The sequence below is a fragment of the Mustela nigripes genome, chromosome 7 (assembly GCF_022355385.1).
Source record: "Mustela nigripes isolate SB6536 chromosome 7, MUSNIG.SB6536, whole genome shotgun sequence".
In the NCBI taxonomy this organism is placed as follows: Eukaryota; Metazoa; Chordata; class Mammalia; order Carnivora; family Mustelidae; genus Mustela; species Mustela nigripes.
Window position 1 is genome coordinate 95,899,961 of NC_081563.1, and position 22,200 is coordinate 95,922,160.

A 22,200-nucleotide genomic window follows, 5' to 3' on the forward strand; every position below is an offset into this window, starting at 1 on the left:
TTGGTCATAAATTTTGACAAGGTGAATTGAGCAAATCACTGTCTGAATATTTCAATCCAAAAGCCTTCCCTTTAGGGAAGAAGAGAATAATAGCCAACTGGAAATTTAGTGTTATCCCCACATTTAAAGTACAAACCATTACAATGTAATAAAATTAATCCAGACATTTCCAGGGCAAGTGTGGCTGACCTTTTGTTCACCAACCACTGACCCCAGGGTGAATGCAAGAGGCTTGTGGAGGGAAAGTCTGTTTGTTTGGCTTCAGTCCCTGGTATTTAAATTGCATTCCCTAATCAAATGAAAAGGCTGTCCTCTCTATCAGGTTACAGAATCCATGGCAACATTTGGCCTTTTATATCCATAATGTTAGCCTTTTTGTTTGCATCTAAGTAGAGACACCTGGAGCAATGTTAACATTAACCGATTTAGCATTAATAGCTTCATTATATAAGAATTTCTGATCAGATAGCTGTTACTTTTGTTATATTGCTTCAGCTTGTATTGTTGTCATTTTTTATCTCCCTGCTTGGCAACCAGGCAATGATTTGCAAATTTTTTTTGTCTTGATTAATTAAGCAATATAATTATCAGTAACCGTGATGCAGTCTTTGCTCAACAAAGCTTCTGAGAGAAAACAATGGTAAGTCTGTTAGTATGAATGCATTCCACGCGTCCCAGATGCATGAGGATATTATGGACAATGAGGGGAAAGGCCGCCTGTGAGCGAGGACAAAGGGTGCCACGCAGACTCGACACACTGCACATACCGCCAGGGACATGCTGCGGGCTCCCTGGGACACAGACGCCTCGTTAGATTACAGCTAGTCAGCAGAGATTAATTCTCAGCCATTTGGTGCAATAATTTACCCATTCCCCCGTCTTTTAACTAGTGCTCCTCACTTGGAAGTAAAGGCTTTGTACTCAAAAGGTTTATTTAACCTTGTCTACTTTTAGGGATCTCCACCAAAATCATTATTTTTGCTTAGAAATTGTATTGACGCAGCTGCTTGAAGTTGAGGAATATTCCTTTGGAGGAAGACAGAATTATGCACAAGTTCCATGAATTATAGGTAGATTAAAGGCATTCTTTTAGCACCTGTATATTTCATCTGAATATAGTATGACTCTGGTCTAAGTAAATTTATTTTACTGGTCTCTGGGCAGCCATACTTCTTTAAGAATAATTTTAATCCTTTTTTAGGAGGGGGGAAAAAAAACCTCATCAGTACACAAAAGTCCTGCTCATTGGGTAGAGTCATGCATATTCAAATTGTACTTTCATTCACTCAGCCTCATTAATAGCGTATGTAATAATGTAGGGCTATTTGTAATACAAGCTCACAGGCAGCATTGCTTCCAAGTCCTTTGAAATTTAACATATTTCGCTTTTTCATTCCATACACCTCCCTTAAATATACAAATTATGTGCCTGGCAGAATCCGCCTCCTCTTAATAATACACAGCATTTGTGAAATGGTATGTTCAAGAAGTGTGGGCGTGCTGTATGAGCACAGAAAACCCTCGCGTCTGAGAGGGCCTGTTCACTTCTTGAGCTTTTTATTGAACTTTAAAAATAAATAAATAAGTAGATAGATAAATAAATAAATACCTGTGTATTCGGTAACGTGGTTTCATTGTGAAATTATTTTCAAAGTAAGTTCATCTCTGTAAATATCGACACAGTAGTCTTTGATCATGAAAAAGAGATGTACTGTTGTCAGATTGCTGGGGGCTTTTTATTTCTTTTTTTTATTACTAAATCACTAGTCAGGGAAGACTTGCATATAGAGCAGAGCATGAAGCTTGAAAGAGTTTGTTTAAATGCCCAACTTATTCTGCAGAAAAGGGGTTTCTAGAGCTTCCAAATCACAGTGAGAACCCATGTTGCTTTTCTTTTTTCAGCAACTAAATATAATTTGGTATTCAAAACATTTGCTTTTATGAATTTGTGAAGGTAGGTTTTAGTGTTTCTGTCATGTTTATCTCCAGGTACATTAGCACGTGGCTAGTGACTGTCCAACCAGAGGGCAGACATGCCAAAGCAGCCTTGACCGGGTGCAGTTAAGACAAGAGAAGGCTGAGTTCTCCTTATCACCTCAACCAGAATGTCAGTTTTATAAGTGAAAGACCTGTTAATGTCCTCCAGACTCTCCTTACTTGGCCCTGGTAGATATGGGTAGGGGAGGAAAATAGATGATTCAGCCATTTCTGAGAAGTACAGGCAGGAAAGAATACCAGGATAGAGTTCCAGTTCTAGTTCTAGTTCTAGTTCAGGACCCCAGAGTTCTAGTTACAGTGCTGCCACGAGTGGATACAGGTCTTAGGCAGGTCTCTTAATTTCTTCGGACTTTTTTTTTCCTCAGCTATGGCATTCAGGTTGGGGACCAAGTACTCTCTGCAGTCCTTTTCAAGGATTCTAGGTACCCCTCTTAGATGATGGGCCCTGTTTGAACCTCCTGTTCCTAGATGCTTGTCCTTTCCCTAAGTTGCTCCAACCCACCAGGTTGCTGTCAAGGTGGTATTTATCTTCCTTGCAGATTCACAACTACTGTGAGTGTGTGAGCGTGTGTGAGCGTGTGTGTGCGTGTGTGTGCATGTGCGTGTGCGTGTGTGTGTGTGTGTGTGTGTATTCTCATCCCTCTTCAGGAAGACAGCTAGTCCAGGACCTTCACCTGGAGCCAGTACCCAGAAATGCTGGTTAAGGCTGATGCAGCAAAAATCACAAAAACATTTTTGCATGTGTAAGATGAAGAGTAGCCAGTATTGGCATCTCTGTTTGAAAGGAAATCTTTTACTAATGTGGCTTCATTATATATGGGATGTGTTTGACTGCAGCATGGTTATGGAAATTTCTTTTTTATTTCCTCTATTCAATTTTCTTAAATATTTATCTCAACCCCAACCAAATAACCTTCTTGAGATAAAGCATATCCTTTAAAATATTCTGGGAAATTCTCAGGGAAAGTAAATTGTTAACTTTTGAATATGTGAAGAATCATTTATTCTAAAAGATAATTGAAAATGCTAAATAGCCAGAATTTACTAAAAGACATTATTTTTTTAAGTAATCTCTACATTCTACATGGGGCTTGGGCTTACAACTCTGAGATCAAGCATCACATACTCTACTAACTGAGCTAGCCAGGCACCCCAAAAATATGTTATTAAACCTATTATCACAATATGTTGTTTGGGGAATTTATTATTGTTGTTATTGGAGTTCTTTTAGTAAAGGAATGACGTTGAGAACTCTGTGAAAGGCATTTGTCATTTGCAGATGTTATATCAAAAACAAATTTCTTCTCTAATTTATTGCCACTCCTAATTAGAGGAATTCCCTGAATACAAGGGATTTATATTATTTCTTTTGCCCAGTTTTTGAAAGACTATCTGAGTCACCCACAAGCAGTTGCCAAAGAATAATAAAGCACATTTATTTATAAGATAAGCCCCAATACAGATGGAAAAAATCTATAGCCTATTATTAACTCCTAGCTCCTATTTTATCCTTTACAATAATTTGGCTATTGAGAATTCTCTCTCCATTGATTCACCTCAAAAGTTGATATTGTTTTACTTTTTTTTCAGTTGGCCTTTGATATATACATCTTTCTCTCCTTTGCCTTAACGTCCCTCCCTCGGCAGCCAGAGCCAGCCTGTGTAAATGCATGCTGAGTGGCAAAAAGTAGAGCCTACTTTGTGTCAGAAATCAAGACCATTCTCATCCTCCATCTCTGAGCTACCTCAGTAGGAGGGGGCCTCTGGGCCAAGAAATGGGGTGGGTTCTCCTGATTGTTCCATCAGGGTGTCAGAAGTACACAGAACTCCTCTGCGACAAAGAAAACAAGGCCCAGTGCCCCCCAGAATTCGAGAATTTCTCCTGAAGCGTGTATTTTCTGTACTATCCTTGATACCCATTAGTTTGTTGTTTGTTGTTGTGGGGTTTTGTTGTGTTGTGTGGTTTTCTTCATAATGTACTTCCATCACAGCTGCATCTCACTGATTATGAACTGCTTCTAGTGTAAGTCATAGGAAGAAGTGTACTTATTGTTTTAAGGAATGTATTTTAAATTGTCCTAAGTGTGGTGTTGCCAAAAATAGGAAGAAAGAGCTATTCTTTCTTATTTTCCTTATTTGTTGGTTGTCATTTTTGCCTGGACTAGACAACTCTGAATAATTTTAGACTGAATAGCTCCTTGATTTTCCTCTTTGGAATTAAGGTGCCCACTCCTCCCACTTCCAACCCCAAGAGTACTGTCATAAGAGGGAGACACTCATTATTTTTCATAATTAGTGAAACTAACAGTTTCATCTTTCTTTGCTCTTTCTTGAGTCTCCTCAAGTGTGACTGTTAATCTGTGCTCTAGGTGCTGATCTCAAAATAGATTTAGTCAATCTTTGCAGTTTTTACATGTCTGTGTTTTGCCTGTGGAGCCTTTTCTCAATCCCACCAAACAGAAGAAGAAGAAGAAGACATATAACATCAGAAGTCTGTTCAGGACCCTAGGACCATATTGTCACCCTTTCATCCTGGCCTATCGAGCATCTCCATGAAGCAAAAAGATAGTCACAGCAGATCTCATTCTAGAAATGTTCAGGGGCTCAACAGATTTGGTTAATGTCCAGTGGTCAGAGCCTCAGAAGCTGGAGGTCTTTTCTCACTCATTCAGGCAATGTATCTATTGAGGCCCTTTCGTGCCAGATACTATGTCAAGGGCTGGTGGTCTCATGATCCTGGAATCTCAGTTTTATTTTTTTTTTTTTTTTTTTTTTTTTAAATTTTTTTTTTTTTTTTTTTAATTTTTTTTTTTTTTTTAAAGATTTTATTTATTTATTTTACAGAGAGAGATCACAAGTAGGCAGAGAGGCAGGCAGAGAGAGAGAGGAGGAAGCAGGCTCCTGCTGAGCAGAGAGCCCGATGCGGGACTCGATCCCAGGACCCTGAGATCATGACCTGAGCCGAAGGCAGCGGCTTAACCCACTGAGCCACCCAGGCGCCCTGGAATCTCAGTTTTAGTAAGGGAGACAGCCAGTAAATAAGTAGGTAAATGGTTGACTAGTTAGGAGCTTTGGTATTATAAAGAAGATAAAACAAATGGGCACCTGGGTGGCTCTGCCTTCAGCTCAGGTCATGATCTCAGGGTCCTGGGATCGGAGGCCCACATCGGGCTCTCTGTGCTCAGCAGGGAGCCGGCTTCCCCCTCTCTCTGCCTGCCTCTCTGCCTACTTGTGATCTCTCTCTGTCAAATAAATAAAATCTTAAAAAAAAAAAAAAAAAAAAAAGATAAAACACAGCAATAGGATGGGCAAGAAGGAAACTTCTTTAATTCAGGTAGGGGAGATTCTAGTTTCCAGTCCAGCATGTAGGGAGCGTGGAAGTCATCACCCTCATCCTAACAACATGAAAAAAGCTAAACAAACTGAAAATCAACAGCTTTTCTTTGAGCCATCAAAGAATTAAAGTCACAAGGAAAACACTGTCCCCCAAATTGGAGAGACAGGCAGACACAGAGAATCATAACTTGCCATAGCAGAAACCCAGGAACAGAAACCCCTGGGGAATCAATAACAGAGTAGGAAAATGTCAACTGTAGTTGACCAATTGCTGGAGGCTCCATGTACACAAATTTGTGAATTAGAGTCAAGATGGGCCTGGTCTTTGGGAGACCCCCCACCCTTCTGTGTTTTCCCTCTGGTTGCCCTACCACTTTCTCACAGTGAGGATTGGAGGGGGGGTGGGACCCTCATGCTTCAGCAGAGGGAGGGAAAAGAAGTCATTTTGAAATACACCTGGAGTGTTCTGTTCTTCTTAACCAGGCCTATCCTCAAGAGGAAGTGTTTTACCAGAGCTTTTACCTGCTGGAGTTTTACCAGAACCAAGCCAAGCTGGGGGGAAAGGAAGCACCCAACTCGAGTTCCCTCTCACTTTGCTGTCTCACCTAAGGGGAAAGTGGGGAGGACACAAAAAAACAAAACTGAGAAGCACTTGTGGAGGTCATAGCCCAGAGATCCAGGCTCACTAAAAGACTGAGATCTGATCATAGGTCTGTGGAACACTTCTTCCCCATGCCTTATCACAACATCAAAGGACTTTTATATAGTAACAACTGAAAGAACTGCACATCTAAGGCCTTATTTAGGAGCGACAACAGGGAGACAAAAAAAGGAACATCCACATGCAGAAAAATGAAATTGGGCCATTTCCTTACACCACACACAAAAATAGACTCAAAATGGATGAAGGATTTCATCTCTATTATTAAGAATTATAGACTCCAAAGCCATCAAAGAAGAATCCCTGATAGGCCCAGTTAATCCATCAGCCTACTTTAAAAGACATTCATGGAGATGCCATGATTGTTCCCTAAGGGGACTTTCTCCCTATTTGGAAATTCTTTTCCTGTGTCTACCCCAAGTTCTGCAAAATAGAGTTTAAGTGTGTTTTCACTTATTTTTCGAGGAACTAGCCCAAGTCCAGTGAGTCATTTTTCCAGCTGGTCCCTCCTCAAAGAACATTGCCCCGTTGGTGATCTTGTGGAGCTGTGTATTCTCAGAGGACACTGCCATGCCTTCCCCTTTCCATATCTGTGCATAAGGAAGGTCAAAACAGATTATCTTTTTTTTTTTAATTTTATTTATTCCTTTGACAGAGACAGATCAGAAGTAGGCAGAGAGGAAGGCAGAGAGAGGAGGAAGCAGGCTCCCTGCCGAGCAGAGAGCCCGATGCGGGACTCGATCCCAGGACCCTGAGATCATGACCTGAGCTGAAGGCAGAGGCTTTAACCCACTGAGCCACCCAGGCGCCCCCAAAACAGATTATCTTTAAGGGCTTTTCTGTCTCTGCCATCTACAATTCCAGGACCAGCTACCGTTTCTCTCTCTGGGAAGTTCACAATCCTGTAGTGTGAACTTATGAACTGAAGGAGTATATCTGGACCCATAAATTTAATCTTGAGATGTCAAAATTAGTGACAATAAATCAATTAAAAAATTGCATTGAAGTACAATAAATTTCCCACTGGAAAAAAAATAGCAGTTATATTTGCTGGAAAGACTGAGGAGTCCATAGACTGAAAATTTTGTTAAAATTTTATAAAAATAAAATGTGTTAAATTCTTGGACGCCTGGGTGGCTCAGTTGGTTGAGCAGCTGCTTTCGGCTCAGGTCATGATCCCAGCGTCCTGGGATTGAGTCCCACATCGGGCTCCTTGCTCCACAGGGAGCCTGCTTCTCCCTCTGACTCTGCCTTCCACTCTGTCTGCCTGTGCTCGCTCTCACTCTCTCTTACAAATAAATAAATAAAATCTTTAAAAAAAATAAAAATAAAAAATAAATTTAAAAAAATGTGTTAAATTCTAAGCACTCTCATGGGCTTTGTGGTTGCATAGGTCTTGTACAGATCAATTCTTCATGGAGAACCCCTTATGAAGGGAAGTCTGGCTTTGAAAGAACGAGTCAAGCCTCTCCAGAGGAATGGTCAGGACAGGCTATTACATGGAAAGCCAGCTTTGGCCAGCTCAGTCCCCATGGCTGTTCTTTAGTCTTTTCATTTGCCTCTGAATGGTAATGATGCTGCATGCATTTCCCTAGATAGCTGTGGCAGAGCTTTCCAGTCCTCCCAAGTATGTAGTCCAGCCTCCTCTCCTGCTTTACTCCCTTTAGTGGCCCTGTCTCTGACTTCCCACCGTGATAAAAAGTAAATCCCTCAGCATCTGCATGCAGCCCTTTGCCTTATTCCAGCCACAGTCTTTCTCTTTATTTACCTGTAATGCGTATAACACCAACTAATGCTTGCTAGATTGGCACTTCAAGGAATACATTGTGAGAACACTGCTTTAGCAAAGAGAGCCAGTGCCACCTCTGTTTCTTTCTTATTTTATACCATCTGCTTGGAGTGCCCCTTTCTTCCCACAGGTCTCTGCTAATATCCACAGTCATGCCCACCTCCAATACAAAGACATCTGTGGCTTCTCTCCACTAGCAGAGGACTCTCTGCAGCTCCAGAACATTATATCTGTACCTGAACCAAAGCTTTTTTTCTCTTGTCTTTTTTTTTTTTTGTCTTCTTGAATACATATTTTATCTCCCCTACAAACTGCATACATATAAGGGTTCTGACATATTTACCTCTGAATTTCTTTACAGCCCTTATTGGAGCTTTGATGAAAGCAGGCAAATATGTAACTATTAGACTGATAAAATCATGGAGTGCCTGGGTGGCTCAGTGGTTTAAGTGTCTGCCTTCAGCTCACGTCATGATCTCAGGGTCCTGGGATCAAGCACCACATCGAGCTCTCTGCTCAGCAGGGAGCCTGCTTCTCCCTCTCTCTCTGCCTGCCACTCTGCCTACTTGTGATATTCCTCTCTGTCAAATAAATAAGTAAAATCTTAAAAAAAAAAAAAAAAAAAACCTGAGAAAATCTGAAATCTCTTCCATTTTTACCTAGAAAGATTTTACGTAGACTTCAAAATTTTCAGGAAAAATTTTAGAGTCCTTTATCTATTTTTCCCCCAAATGATCCTCTGTTATTTAGAGAATGAATGTGTACAATATGAAGATTAAAATATACGGAAATAAATATTCTCTTTCTCAGAAGCATATCTTACATTTCTCTTAAAGTTTTTACCCTTGTCTCAATATTGTATGGTTTTTCCACCTTGTCTTGCATTAGGACAATAGTATTTGCAACCCACTTTAGGGATTAACATAGCATTTGAATGTTTCAGCCACTCTGTAAGGAGAGTAGGGCATACCTCATCTTTCCTGGGCTCCAGATACATCCATGTATGTAACTGTAGTAAGTTACCAAGGGGACTTGGTTTCTCGGCAGCCAAACCAAGTCCCAAATTTGAATCTCAGCAGTCTCAACCTGTTTTAAGAGTAGAAAGGTGTTCGTTTTCACTTTCACCTCAGTATGTGGATTCTTATTCATGAAAGCCTGTTTACATGTGAGTGCTTCTCTGTACACATCCTGTGTACACTTTGTGGCCATACATATGGAGTCCAGCAGAAACTTGAATGCTGGATCTCTGTGCTGTCACCCACCCCTTGCTTGATAAAGGTAATGCCAAAAAGCTGAGTGCAGAAATCCTAGTCATATCTTTGCTATGAACACACGCCCCCCAGTTTTTAAAAGGGAATGCATAACTGGCCAAACTGGGTAAGTCAAGCCACCTGTTCTCTGCATTTATTGCTTTCAGTGTGGCTTGGATCTCAGGAGACCTGTATGTGGCAGTGTTCCGTTTTCTGGAAGCTGGAGGTTATCCGTGAGGAACTTAAATGGAGCTCAGCTGTTCGTTACCTTGCTTTGGAGCATCCAGATGTCTTGACTGAGTCCATGAAAGATTAATTCCCACAGATCAAGTGGAGATTTCAGCTAGCTTTCTGTGTCCCAAGGATTCTCCTCTGTGCTGGCTTCCACAGCTGGACGCCTCCTTGTGTTGGCACACTAAGCAGTGTTGCAGCATGAACTTCAGTGCAATTCCCCGTTTTCAAAGAACTTTCTCTGCTTTCAAGCTGTCTGGGCAAGAGAACTTTGATGTGACAGTGTCCTGGTCTACACCCAGGCCTGATAAGGAAAAAACCATTTGGGCTGCACTTTCTAGGTTTGTGCTTCCTTCTCAGATGTGCTTCCTTTAGTGATGGGAGCTCCACGTGTGCCTCTTAACTTGCAGCTAGTGAGGAAATCTTACTAATCTCAGGCTCTGGTCATCATGCTAGGGGAGGCCAGTTGTGAGTCATCCAGGAACTTTAGTTTGTTGTGAACACACATGCTCAACAGGGATGAAATGCTGAGTTATTGTATTAGCCTTTCTCCTAAGAACCAACTTTTGGTCTTGGTTGTCTGTATGCTGTATTTGTTTCTATTTTATTAAAGCCTACTTTTGTCCTTACTATTTCTTCCCTTCTTGTCTCTTTGAGTTTATTTTTCTTTTGGATTTTAAGTATTTCTTGAGACAGAGGTGTGTCTCATGAAGTTGAGGCTTTTATTCCTTGCTAAAAAGAGCATTTAATCCCACATATTCCCTCTCAGTCTGCTTCAAAATCTAATATCCACTCTTCTCATGACTATTTAGCCTAACATATTTTTAAATAAGTATTTTTTTTGACTGCTGAGTTATTTAGAAGTATCTTTCTTGATTTCTAATCTTAGAAATTTGTCCTAGTTATCCTTTGGTTGCAAATTTTAACTTATTAGTTCTTTGGGCACAGAATTAAGATTGTATGATTTTAGCCCCTTGAAATTTTCAAAGGCTTGCTTTATGACCTAGAATAGGGCTTAGCAAACTTTTTCTGTGAAGAACCAGGTAGTAAACCTTTTAGGCTTTGTGGCCCACACAGTGTCTGTCACAGCTACTCAGTACTTTTCTGTGTGAAAACAGGTATAAACAGTATGTAAGTGAAGGTTTATGGCTCTGTTCCAGCAATACTTTAGTTTTTGACTGATTTTGAATTTCATGTAATTATTATATGTCACAAAATATTTTTATCAACCATTTAAAAAAGTAAAAACCATTCTCAGCTTATAAGCTATACAGAAAAGTCACCAGGCTTGAAATCAGGCCTCATAAGGCTCTACTTGTAGATCCTTGGCCTACAATATGGTCATTATTTTTTTAAGATTATATTTGATTATTTATTTATTTATTTATGAGAGAGAGAGAGAGAGAGAGAGCATGAGAGGGAGCATGAGAGGGGAGGTCAGAGGGAGAAGCAGACTGCCCATGGAGCTGGAAGCCTGATGCGGGACTCAATCCTGGGACTCCAGGATCATGACCTGAGCCAAAGGCAGTTGCTTAACCAACTGAACTACCCAGATACCCCAAATATGGTCAATTTTTTAAAAATATTCTAGGCATGCTTGAAAAGAATGGGTCTTCTATAATTGTTGGGTGAAATATTTTGTATGTATCCATTAGGATGAGTTTTTTTGTGTTTTTCAAATCTTTTATATTCTTTTTTTTTTAATATTTTTAATATAACGTTAATCAAGAAAAGGGCACAAATTTAAGTGTACAGCTTGATGATGTTTTCAAAGCAAATGATTTAATGCTTCCCAGATGTAAACATAGGATATTGCCAGCTGCCAGAAATCTCTTTACACTCCCTCCCAATCACTAACCCCCCAAAAAGGTGGTCACTGTTCTGATGTCTGTCACTGTTGATTAGTTTTACGTGCTTTTGAACTTTCTGTGACTGGAACTTCTGTGACTGGTGTGAACTTCTTTGTGTTTGTTTCCTTCACTCAGCATAACATTTGGGTCATTCCCATGATGTTACATGTAGTTATGGTTTGTTCATTTCATTACTGTGGAATTTTCTGTTGGTTAAATGTACCACAAATTGTTTCATTCATTCTCCTATTGATGGACATTGAGGATATGTCCAGTTTGGTGAATATGTGTGCCTTGCCTTTTCACTTTCATTATGAGCAGAACGTTTTACATTTTTATTAAGACCAATTAATTTTGTTTCTTTTATGACTGTTGCCTTTTACACCCTAAGAAACCCTTTCCTGACCCCAAATTGTGAAGATATTCTCATGTGTTTTCTTCTGGAAATCTTGTGGTTTTCGGTTTACTATTTTTTTAAGGTTTTTTAGGTTTAAGATTTTATTTATTTATTTGACACAGGGAGAGAAAGAGAGAGGGCACAAGAAGGGGGAGTGGCAGGCAGGAGAGGGAAAAGTAGACTCCTCGTGGAGCAGGGAGTCTGATGTGGGGCTCTATCTCAGAAACTTGGGATCATGACCTGAGCCGAAGGCATGTGCTCAACCAAATGAGCCACCCAGCACCCCTTAGCTTCACTATTTTGATCTATAATCCACCTAAATTTTTTGTGTGTGAAATGAGTTAGAGGCCAAGATTCACTTTTTAAAAATAGCTGTTTGTTTCAGAGCCTTTTTTGAAACAGACTTTCCTTTCCCTATCAAATTGATACGCTGCTTTATTGCCAATCACCTGGATCTATTCTTGGACTCTATGCTCTGTTCTGTTGATATATTTGTCTGCCCTGGTACCAACATTATGATATATTAATTACTGTAGTTTTATAGTATCCCTTGAAATTAAGTAATATAAATCTTATTGCCTTGGCTAACTTAAGTTTTTTCATTTTAATATAAATTTAGAATGAGCTTATCTATATCTATAAAAACAGCTTGGTAGAATTTTTATTTGGTTTGTGCTGAATCTCTTGTTCCATTTCAGCAGACTTGATATCTTAATAGTATGGAAACTTCCTATCCATGAACATTGTACATCTTTCCATTTCTTAGGTTGTCTCTAATTTACCTCGGTCATGTTTGGTTGTGTGTGTGTGTGTCCTTTGTCAAATTTATTTCTAGGCACTTGATGTTTTTGATGCTATTATGAACAGTATTTGTAAATGTCATTTTCCAGTTGGTGGTGGCTAACATTCAGAAGTGTAATTGATTTGGAGTGTATATTGTATCCTGTAGACCTTTCAAAATCCAGTTCTAGTTAAATTCCTTTGTGTTCTAAATCCAGTTCTAGTTAAATTCCTTTCTCATGTACATAATAATGTTATCTGTAAATAAAAATAACTTGATTCTAATCTTTATATTCCTCTCTTTTTACTTCCTTTCTTTTATTTTCTTTATTGTAATGATTAGGATATGTTGAATAGAAAAGGTGACATAGACATCCTTGCCTTTTCATATCTTAAGTGGAAAACATTTATTATTTCACCATTAATTATGTTACAATTTTTTTTTCCTTAAAGAGTTCATCAAATTGAGGAAGTTCTCTTCTATTCCCAGTTTGCTGGGAATTTTTTTTTAATCACAAATGAGAGAGGAATTTTATGTGTGCTTTTTCTGTATCTATCAAGAAGGCCATACGGTTTTTCTTCTTTATTTTATTAATGTAATAAATTGCACTAGTGGATTTATGATTGTTAGACCAACCTTGGTTTTTTATGCAAAATATGATTTGATCAAGATACAGTGTCTTTTAAATATATTTCTGGATTTAATTTGCCAAAAATTTGTAAGAGATTTTTATGTCTTTGTTTAGTATATGTGCTGCCGAAGCGAGCACTTTTACGTCTTTGTTGAAGGATGTTAGTTCATAGATCCGTTATCCCAGTTCCTCACATCCACTCCTTTGAGCAGAGACAGTCTTCTGTTTACCATTGTATCTCCAGCCCCTCTCCCAGTGCTAACCACAGAAGAGATATTCCACAAATAAATAGCCTTTGACACAAATTAAAAGACCTTGCTGGAGACCTGCATTTATTAAATAATTTAAATTATTTAAAATAATAATAATTTCACCCATTAAACCAGTATTTGCTTTCCAGCTGTGTGCCAGGTACAGTGGAGGTTTCTCTCTACCATCTCCAACAACTCCTCCCTAGTCTTCTTTGCTAATTCTTCCTCATGTCTCCAACCTCTATAAACATTGAAGGGGCATGAGATTAGTCCTTGAACCTCTTTTCTTGCTCATCTGATCATCCAGTCTCATGGCTGTAAACACCATCTGTAACTCTTATGAATCTCCAACAGGAGCATCTCCCTTGACTTCCAGCCTGACCTGTCACCTGATTTGCCACCCCCATACATCAACACCGATATCTAATAGGCATCTCACACTTAGCATATTTAAAATTGAACTGGTGACCCTCCCTTTTAGTCTTCACTTCAGGAAAAGGTGGCTCCAAACTTCGAGTTGCTGGGCGTAAACCATGGCATCAACCTTAATGCCTCTTTTTCTCAGTCACTTCATTAGTAATCCTCAGCAAATCCTGTCTGCCTTCAGACTATATCCAGACACCTACCACTTCTGCCTCCATTCTGATCCAAGCCATCGCCCTCTCTTGCCTGGATCATTCACCAACTCCCTAATTGGTTTCCATAATGCTTGCTTTTTGCAATTTTCCCAACACAACAGCCAGAACATACTTTTGAAATGTAGGTGAGATCAGATCTCCCACTTTCCTAAACCCTCAGAAGGCTTTTATCTTGCTCAGAGCAGAAATCCAGAATCCTTTAAGGCCCTTCTTATTAGCTTTCCCAACTTTATTGCCTTTTGTTCTTTTTCTTGCTCACTCAGCTCCAGCCTCTCTGGCTTGCTTGCTGTTTCCTAACCATAGCAGTTACACTCCCACCATAGGGCTAGGTATTTGCTGTTCCTTGGCCTGGAATGCTCTTCCATCAGATGTCCTCATAATATGAGGTTCATTCCCTCATTCCTGTCAAGCTTTTACTGAAATGTGATCTTATCTTTGAAGCCCTCTCTGGCCATATGTTCTAAAATTGGAGGACTTATCCCCTCAGAAAGAGTCCTATTGCTCTTCCTTGCTTTTATTTTTCACTTTAGTGCTTTTCTACCTAATACATATTTTATGTATTTATACTGTTTATTCTCTCACACCTCCAATAAATTGTAAGGTCAATGAAATAAAGAATTTCATTATTCACTGTTGTGTGAATAGAACACAACAGAAATAGAAATGGTGACTAGAACAATGTCTTTCACATAATAAATATTTTTGAATAAATGAATAAACAAGTGAGAGAGTGAATAAATACAAGGGTTACAAGGCAGACCTAGTCCTTGACCTCATGGAACTGACATTCTCCATATTAATAAATGGAGTTGATGAATTTCTAATGGAGGAAAAAAAAGAGTGAGAGTGAGAAAGGACAGGCACCAGAACTTTGTGGCTTACCCCGGTAGTAAAAGTGGGTCCAGTGAAGGAAAGTCAAGCCTCTAAAAAGGAAGCAGAAAAGAAATGAAGATAACACAGTTATCTTAGAAGCAGGGGAAGGAAGATTCAAGAATGAGGACTATAAGTAGGATCTTATAGTTGTTAACATGATAGTCATCATCTCCTTTAAGAGGCCTGATGTACACACCAGGATCCATGCAGAAATATTGCCAATTCCAAACTGGTTTTAGAAGGATGCAAGGCTAGGAGGATGCAAGACTAGGAGGTGCACAGTGAGACACGGCTGTATAGTGTGCATAATCCACACAATGTAGGCACCTAGAAAGAATAATGCTATTTCTGTAAGTGGCAACATAAGGGAAATAAAGAATAACCTAGTGATAATTGTCATGAGAAGTTTTGCTGAAGAGTTCAAGGTAGAGGAGTATTGTGGAGCAGACCTGTGTTGCTTGATTTGAAAGCCCTGTACCCTGCTAAGGTTAGCATCACTTCCGTGGGTGATAGTCTAGGTGGTCATGACAGGTCTGACACATCAACCAGTTGTTCTCGTGTCTTTGGTTTGACTTTTACTGGTATTGAAAAAGTAAGTGTTTTTCTGTTTTGAATCAACAGGTTCCGTTTTTTGGGCCTTTGTTTGATGGAGCCATAGTGAGTGGAAAGCTGCTGCCAAGCCTTATATGTGCCACATGCATCAATGCCAGCAGGGCCGTGAAGTGCCTCATCCCACTCTACCAGAGCTTGTATCTTTTTGCTTTGAGCATGTAAGCTATTAACCATGCCAGAATCCTGATTTCCAGCAGTTTGTCATGAGAGGTGAGTATTCACTGGGTTGAAGAGGGAAGAGAGAATGTTTTTTCAGTGCGTGTTGAAAATAACATCGTGTGATCTTTATACCATCTGTTAATTTATATTAAATATAATAATATTGTGCTTCACCAAACTCCAAAAGACTTTATTTTCATACTGTAGACAAATAAGTCTGTGCTAAGACGGTCTGTGACCGTCAAGAGAGGCTCATCCCTTCTCAGTGTTTTGCCTGAGGTCAGGTTCCCTGCTACCTATCCCTTTGGGTTGCAGTCTGAAGTGTAGAAGGTGGGATGCTGAGGAAACTGTAGTGGGGTCACCCAGAATGCCTACCCAAAACCAACAGCAAATGAAATGATTCTAATCTGTCAAAGAGTGGGACAAGTGCCACCTGAAGTTGAAATGGACTCCTAGGAGGTCAGAGGAGGGGTCAATTGCACCTGGCTGCGGGGACAGGGAAAGGCATCCTCAGTGAAGTTGCACTGGAACTTGTCAGTGAGAATGGCTAAAAGTCTTTTTGTAATTTTTCCCATATCTTCACCAACTCTTGATCCTCTCTCTAAAACCAGAAGAAATTTCACTTTTGCAATTTTTTTCTCAGACGTCAGTTGGCACACTTTAATCTTTAAGTCCAGGCACAATGTCTGACTATAAGAAAAAGAAATTAAGGTGACTTCATAGAATTACTACAAAAGGCATCTGACCTCCTAGTAAAACTTGGAATCTCTTTTGTTTCTAATTATTATTGATAATGAGTATAAACAAGTGTTCGACTTCTCTCTATACTTTTTCCACTCCAACCGTAGGGGATGTTGCTAAAGGGTGGGGGTGAGGGTAGGTGAGAAATCTCATGTGTGAATAGATACAGTTCATGAAAAATACCTTTCATTAAAATCCTGGTCACTGCATTGACTGATATTCTGTCTTTAGATTAAAAAAAATACATATGCCATGTGGCAACTTGGAATTATCATAGAAATTAGTAGTAGAAAAGAGCTATTAGGTCCCATCTGGTCCCTCCCTGGGGGCCAGGGCAGCATTATTCCCTTCTGCGTGCTCCCTCGCGCTTTGTCCAGGCCGGTGGTACATGTTTGGGAGATGGCATTCTTCGAAGTGATATCCGCAGCACTCTAGTTTTACTCTTAGAGCGGATGTCAATTCAGCCTTCAGCATGGGGGTTTTATTTCACAAATGCTTGAAAGAGGTTCTTGGCAGAAATGAGAAAGACCTATTCAGCAGTTGGCTTGTCAGTTTGCATGTCAACGAGGATGAGCTGGACACTCATCAGTCAAGTATGTTGGACCAAGGCAAGGAAAAATCATCTGCAAATGAGAGAATTCTGCTTTCTAGAAGTCCATTGTGATTTCTGTCACGTCACCTTCCCCACTTATCAAGCTTCTCATTACAAAGGACATGCTTTGTTATTTTGTTCGACACTGCTTTCTCAAATAAGAATGAATATAGCACCAGAATAATCAGGTTCAGGGAAAACAATATTGTTACAAGTTCAAAGGATAAGATTCAGCATCACTTGAAAACTTTTTGACAAACCACATTGGACTGATGTGGATGCCAGCCAGGGCTACTTATACTAATGTGGGTGAGTAAATACTGTATTCTCCGGGACTCGTGAAGTAACCAGGTTGACATCTCAGAGTTCAACTTGGTATAGAAATTAAGAAAGGGAAAGTAACAAAACCTATCATGTCGATATTATAAAAATTTAAGTATTTTTCTTTTATCTTATACCTTGAGAAGATTCAATGCATGCTGTTCAAATAAATTACTTAAAACAATTTTTATAAAGATGTTATCAGTAGGGAAAACTTTGCAATCACTGAACTACTCTATTATTTAATTTCTACCTGCAAAAGTGCTCATGTAGGCCAGAAACCAGAGTATAATAAGAAGAAAAGTTGAGAAAAGTAGGGCAAAAAAAGAAAAAGAAAGAGTGGGGTTTGGGGATTTTTTTGTTGTTGTTGTTCTTTAGAACATTAATAATGAATAATTTTTACACTTTTTAAATAATTGTGTAGCAGCTGATGTCTGGAATTTGCTGCTTCATTGAGATAAGCCTTAGATCTGAATTTTGAAAAACACTGAATAACCTAACACATCCTAATCACAGGTGTCTTCTTGCATTCTCATTTAGCAAACAAACAGTGTGGACTGAGCACCAGGAGCTTGGGATACACAAGGGAGCAAGGCAAACAGGGTTTTTGCCCTATACTTCAGAGAAGATACACAAACGAATAACGTTGTATAAAGCAACTAAATAGAAGGTGTGGGTAAAACAGGGCCAGGGAAGAGGCTCTCTGCAGAGAAAGCAGCTAGGCTGAGTTGGAGGGATGACAGGGAAGCTGTCCCCAGGGAGTTGGGATGGCGTTCCAGGCCGCCTACACCATAGCAAGAACAGGAGTCTGAGTGTCCTCAAGTGGGAAAGTTGGGCTTTTTAGCATTTAATGCGTGGTCAGGCCCATCAGGGTACAGACAGACACAAAACCAAGCTTCCAGCAGAGGTGGTTTTCTGGGTGATTCCTGAGGAAGCCAAGCTTCCCCAACCCTGTCACCTCATGGCCCACCTTGAAAGTTCTAAAATTAGCCCAGCATCAAGGCTGCTTGATGCCAGGGGCAACTATCTCAAGCCTCTGTAGGTCCCCCCAAGGGCTAAGAAGACACATCTAAAACCAGGGCTAGGACCTAGGGGTCCCAGAAGAGAATGAAAATATGGGGCCCCTTGTTCAAAAAGTAAGGAAAGTGCCTTTAAACATGCTACAGTGTGAAGCTTTTTCCATTCTTTTGTGCTTTTTCTCTCAGCTTGTCATGGTGTTTTTTATTTGCTTATTACTGTTACTTTAAGTCAAGAAATACTAAAAATTTAGGTTATTAGCATTAGTTTTATCAGTCCTTATGTTGTTTAATAGACAAATAAAAAGCATTTAACTCATATATGGAATCACCACAATGACACAGCTCATATTTTGTAACTCATACATGGATATTTCTGTTCTTAACAATGAAAACACCACACAAACTAACTTACCTGTTTTTATCTTATTCTTCGTACGTACATATTGTACCAGGACTCTTACTTCAGTTTACTGATGAGTAAGAAAGGACTGACAGGAAACGGAACTGTGAGTCCCCTGTTTTTCCCTCTCCTTCTCTGTCATCATTTTCAGAGTGAGTTGTTGGCTAACACAGGGAAGTAACACAAGTAAGGATATATAGGATTTCTTGGTTATTCTTCTTTCTTAGGACAACGCTGCTTTCTTTCTGTGCTCATAGCAAGTTCTGGTTCAGGTAGAGTATGGCCTCTCAGGATAGTCTCTTTCCCCACCTACTCAGTCTTCCCCGTATGCTCTCTCTGAGTCTTTCTGACCTTCCAGGCATTGTGGCTCTACCATAGCCCTGTCCTTGGGCCTCTGCTTAAGACTTATATACAAGGAATCAGCAGAGCACATGTTCTGTACATTTCCTCTATGCATGCTCCATTGCCTCATCAGACTTCAATTGCAAGACACAAGATCAAAGATAAAATTATTAAGAACTTCAAGAGAGCAACAGCAGAGTATTAAACCAAGCAGGGCCCATTGCGAGCACTGTGCAGCTGCTCAGGTCACATGCCCATGAAGGCCTCCCTGGAACCCATTCCAAACCCTCCCTCTACCCCCAGTATGAGCTTTTCCCCCCATGAAATATATTAGATTTTTTTTCCTTTCCTAAAGCCTGACAGTATACCCGGGCAACATTTTATTGGCATATGAACCAAGACCTAGTAAGGAATGAAGCATCTTGCATGCGTGGCCCTAGAAGACACAATTCATATATGAGACCACATTTCTGAGAAAGCATTGCTCTTACCTGTTACCCTGAGATATTAGGTATAGTAATGAATGCTGACAAAGAATGGGAAATTTATTTGTCAACACCAGTCATTATATGGGCAACCTTGTATCCCCATTTTCTTTCTAATATTGAGGTCACGTTGTTAAATAGAACATTGCCAAACTGTTCACAGCATCCAAATGTCACTCAGGTATCAGAATTACTATTGTATGAACAAAGGACACATTGTTTAGTTCAAACCTTCTTTCAGTCCTTTAGAGAGGAGTGCTTGTTTTTTCTGTATTGACCATAGATAGCCAACCATTGAGCCTGATGACAAATAAAGAAAAGAGCCAAAGGAGGTAGTTTGCATCTCTTGTGCCCTCCCCACCTAATGACCAACACTTCAGTGCCCTAAAATAGTGTCAGTTGCAATTCAATATTTAACTCGGAGTAAAAATGTGAGCAGTAAACATATCAAGTTTGTTCAGTAATGTTCAAGAAAATAAAACATTTATGAAACAGAGGAGTGGGCACATTGTTAGAACAGATTTGCTTCTCTGCAATCTTTTTGAGCAGTAAATCAATATCAATGGAGAATCAATATCAATGGAGTTCTTGTTTGGGGTACCCTTGGCTAAATGATCAAACAGTTGGAACTGTGTAGTGACGGCTCACAGAAGACTGAAGAATATACTATTGTCATACATGATCAAAAAAAAAAAAAAAGTGAATACAGTAGGGATGTGTTTGGAAAGCACCCTCGGTAACAGTTCAGTCCAGCCCCTTTGTCCTTCCTGGGTTTTCTGGTAACTTCCTCAGCAGGCTAAATCAAATCTGTCAAGTGGAGCCCTTGTCCCGTGGCCACTGCTCTTCTGAGTGACAAGGGACAACTCACCTGCCATCTGCTTTTTCTATCCCTCGTGGGCAATCAGGGGGCCAGTCCCATGCCTAGAGTGTTGTAAATGGGAAGCTTGCCACATGTTATGTTTACAGTTCCCAAGCCAACTAAAGATTCCAAAATCAAATCATGCTCGGCTGGTAGAAATTCCCCAGATCGTCAGAACCAAGGCTCTCTCATTCTCCTCCTCAGCTAACTTGTTCAGGGACAAGATTGCCACATGATGTGCAGCGTGCTTGTTAGGAGGAGCTCACCCTGAATCAAACAGATGGTGGCTTTTTAAAATCAACGTCCACTTCAATAGAACAATAGCCACAGTGGCATTTGCCATCTCTCCTCTCTGGAACTATCAGCATTTGATGGAGAGAACTGAGCTGCCTAAGGAAAACTAATTTTGTACCTCTTCCTTAAGTGAAATTTAGTTTCATTTTCAATTAATGGATATAGTTGATAATACTCTAGCTTCTCCCTTAGACTCTTGACTTCCTAATACCATTGCTAAGTTCTGGTCTCAATTTATACACCTTCAGAAGTGGCCTCTCTCCCTAAAGCTGTAACAATTCTGTTTCTTACTTTTCTGGTAGGATCTTTGGTTCATTTTCCTGGGAAGATCTTTAATTTCCTCTATTTGGTTCTATCTCCTCAAGAAAAGTTTATGAAAAGGAGTCAGACAGTGCCATCTAGTTTATTTTGCCATGCAGAACGAGTGGAAATATGAATAAGATATTCCAAGTGATGGGTCAGTATTTGCTGTTTTGCTCTAAAAATGCACATCACATCTGAGAACCACAGAAGCTTCCACATGGCAGAGAGGACACACACACACACACACACACACACACACACACACACACACACGGTGGGGGTGGGGGTAGAGGTGATGGAGGCATTAAAGGGGCAGTGGGAGGAGTTCTGAGAGAAGGGGAGGGCCTGATCTAAGGCAATGAATGGGAATGGCAGGGGGATGGATGGGATTCCTGTGTAAAACTGCTAGACTAAGTCAGAATGGGGCCTGCTAGATTTGCTGGGGAATGGAGGGTCGTGAGAAGACAGTCAGGGACAGACCTTGCCGGAGCATCATGTTTGAGGAGTAGGCTTAGGAGGAGGAGGTAGAGGTAGAAAGGGAGGCAGAGGAAAAGGAGAGAACAGTGTCATAGAAAAGCGAGGAGCAGAGAAATGAAGGGTTACCTTCAGCAGAGTGGTCAAGCAGGACACACCTTCCTGAAGGGTCTTCTCCATAGCTGATTCTAGCAGTCCCATGTCTTCATCCAAAGCATTGAGTATGATAGGAGCTAGAACTGAATTACCTCAAGAAAATAAGCAAACATATCATATGATAACAGCTCCGAGAAAAAGATGACACTCCTGGGTGCAATGGAAGTGCTTGAGAATGGGAAAAGCATGGGAGGGGGCCAGAATTAAGAGCCGCCATCAGAATGGAATCATGCCCCAGATGGGAGGGCATAGACGTGCTTTCCCAAGCCACACTTCTAAAGAGGCCCAAAGGCAAAATGTCATTGTGAAGGGATTTGCACCACCCGGTATCAGCTCCCCCATACATTCTACTAAAGGCAACAAGTGTACGAGAAATTTGGGGTAGGTAACAATATCCTCTTCTCAGAAGACAGAGGAAGCAAAGGAGGGAAACTCTTGCTTTAGATCTGTTCCTTAGCAGTTTGAAAGATGAGATTTGTGACTTTGAATATTGCAGAAGGTAATGACTTTTTACTAGATTTCATATAAGAGCAGGAGAAAAGCAAGTAGACCTGTACCTTGACGCTTGGGAAGCACGTTTCAGAAAGTAGGGTTCAGGTCAAGGAATGGCACATTCCGATGGGTGGGTTGAGACTATAAAAGGGAGTAAGAAATGAGAGATTTTTTTTTATTGTGAGGCTTAAACTGTCTCTGAGAGAGAAGGGGAAGCACAGAAGAGCAGCCTGTGTAAGTGCCAGCGTGGGTTCCGATGAGTGCA

The 22,200-nt window shown here is 40.2% G+C and overlaps 1 protein-coding gene across 5 annotated transcripts in view; it reads left to right on the plus strand.

The window, feature by feature from the left end:
• RALGAPA2 (Ral GTPase activating protein catalytic subunit alpha 2) overlaps positions 1-22,200 on the plus strand; it is a 319,809-nt gene that overhangs the window by 221,259 nt on the left and 76,350 nt on the right. For 4 of the 5 annotated variants that reach the window (XM_059406444.1, XM_059406445.1, XM_059406447.1 and 1 more), the window contains one exon: positions 15,308-15,435. In XM_059406444.1, coding sequence (XP_059262427.1) covers positions 15,308-15,435 — 128 coding nt within the window. Of the gene's footprint in view, positions 1-15,307; positions 15,509-22,200 lie in introns of all 5 variants that reach the window. The other variant, XM_059406446.1, reaches the window with a different exon arrangement.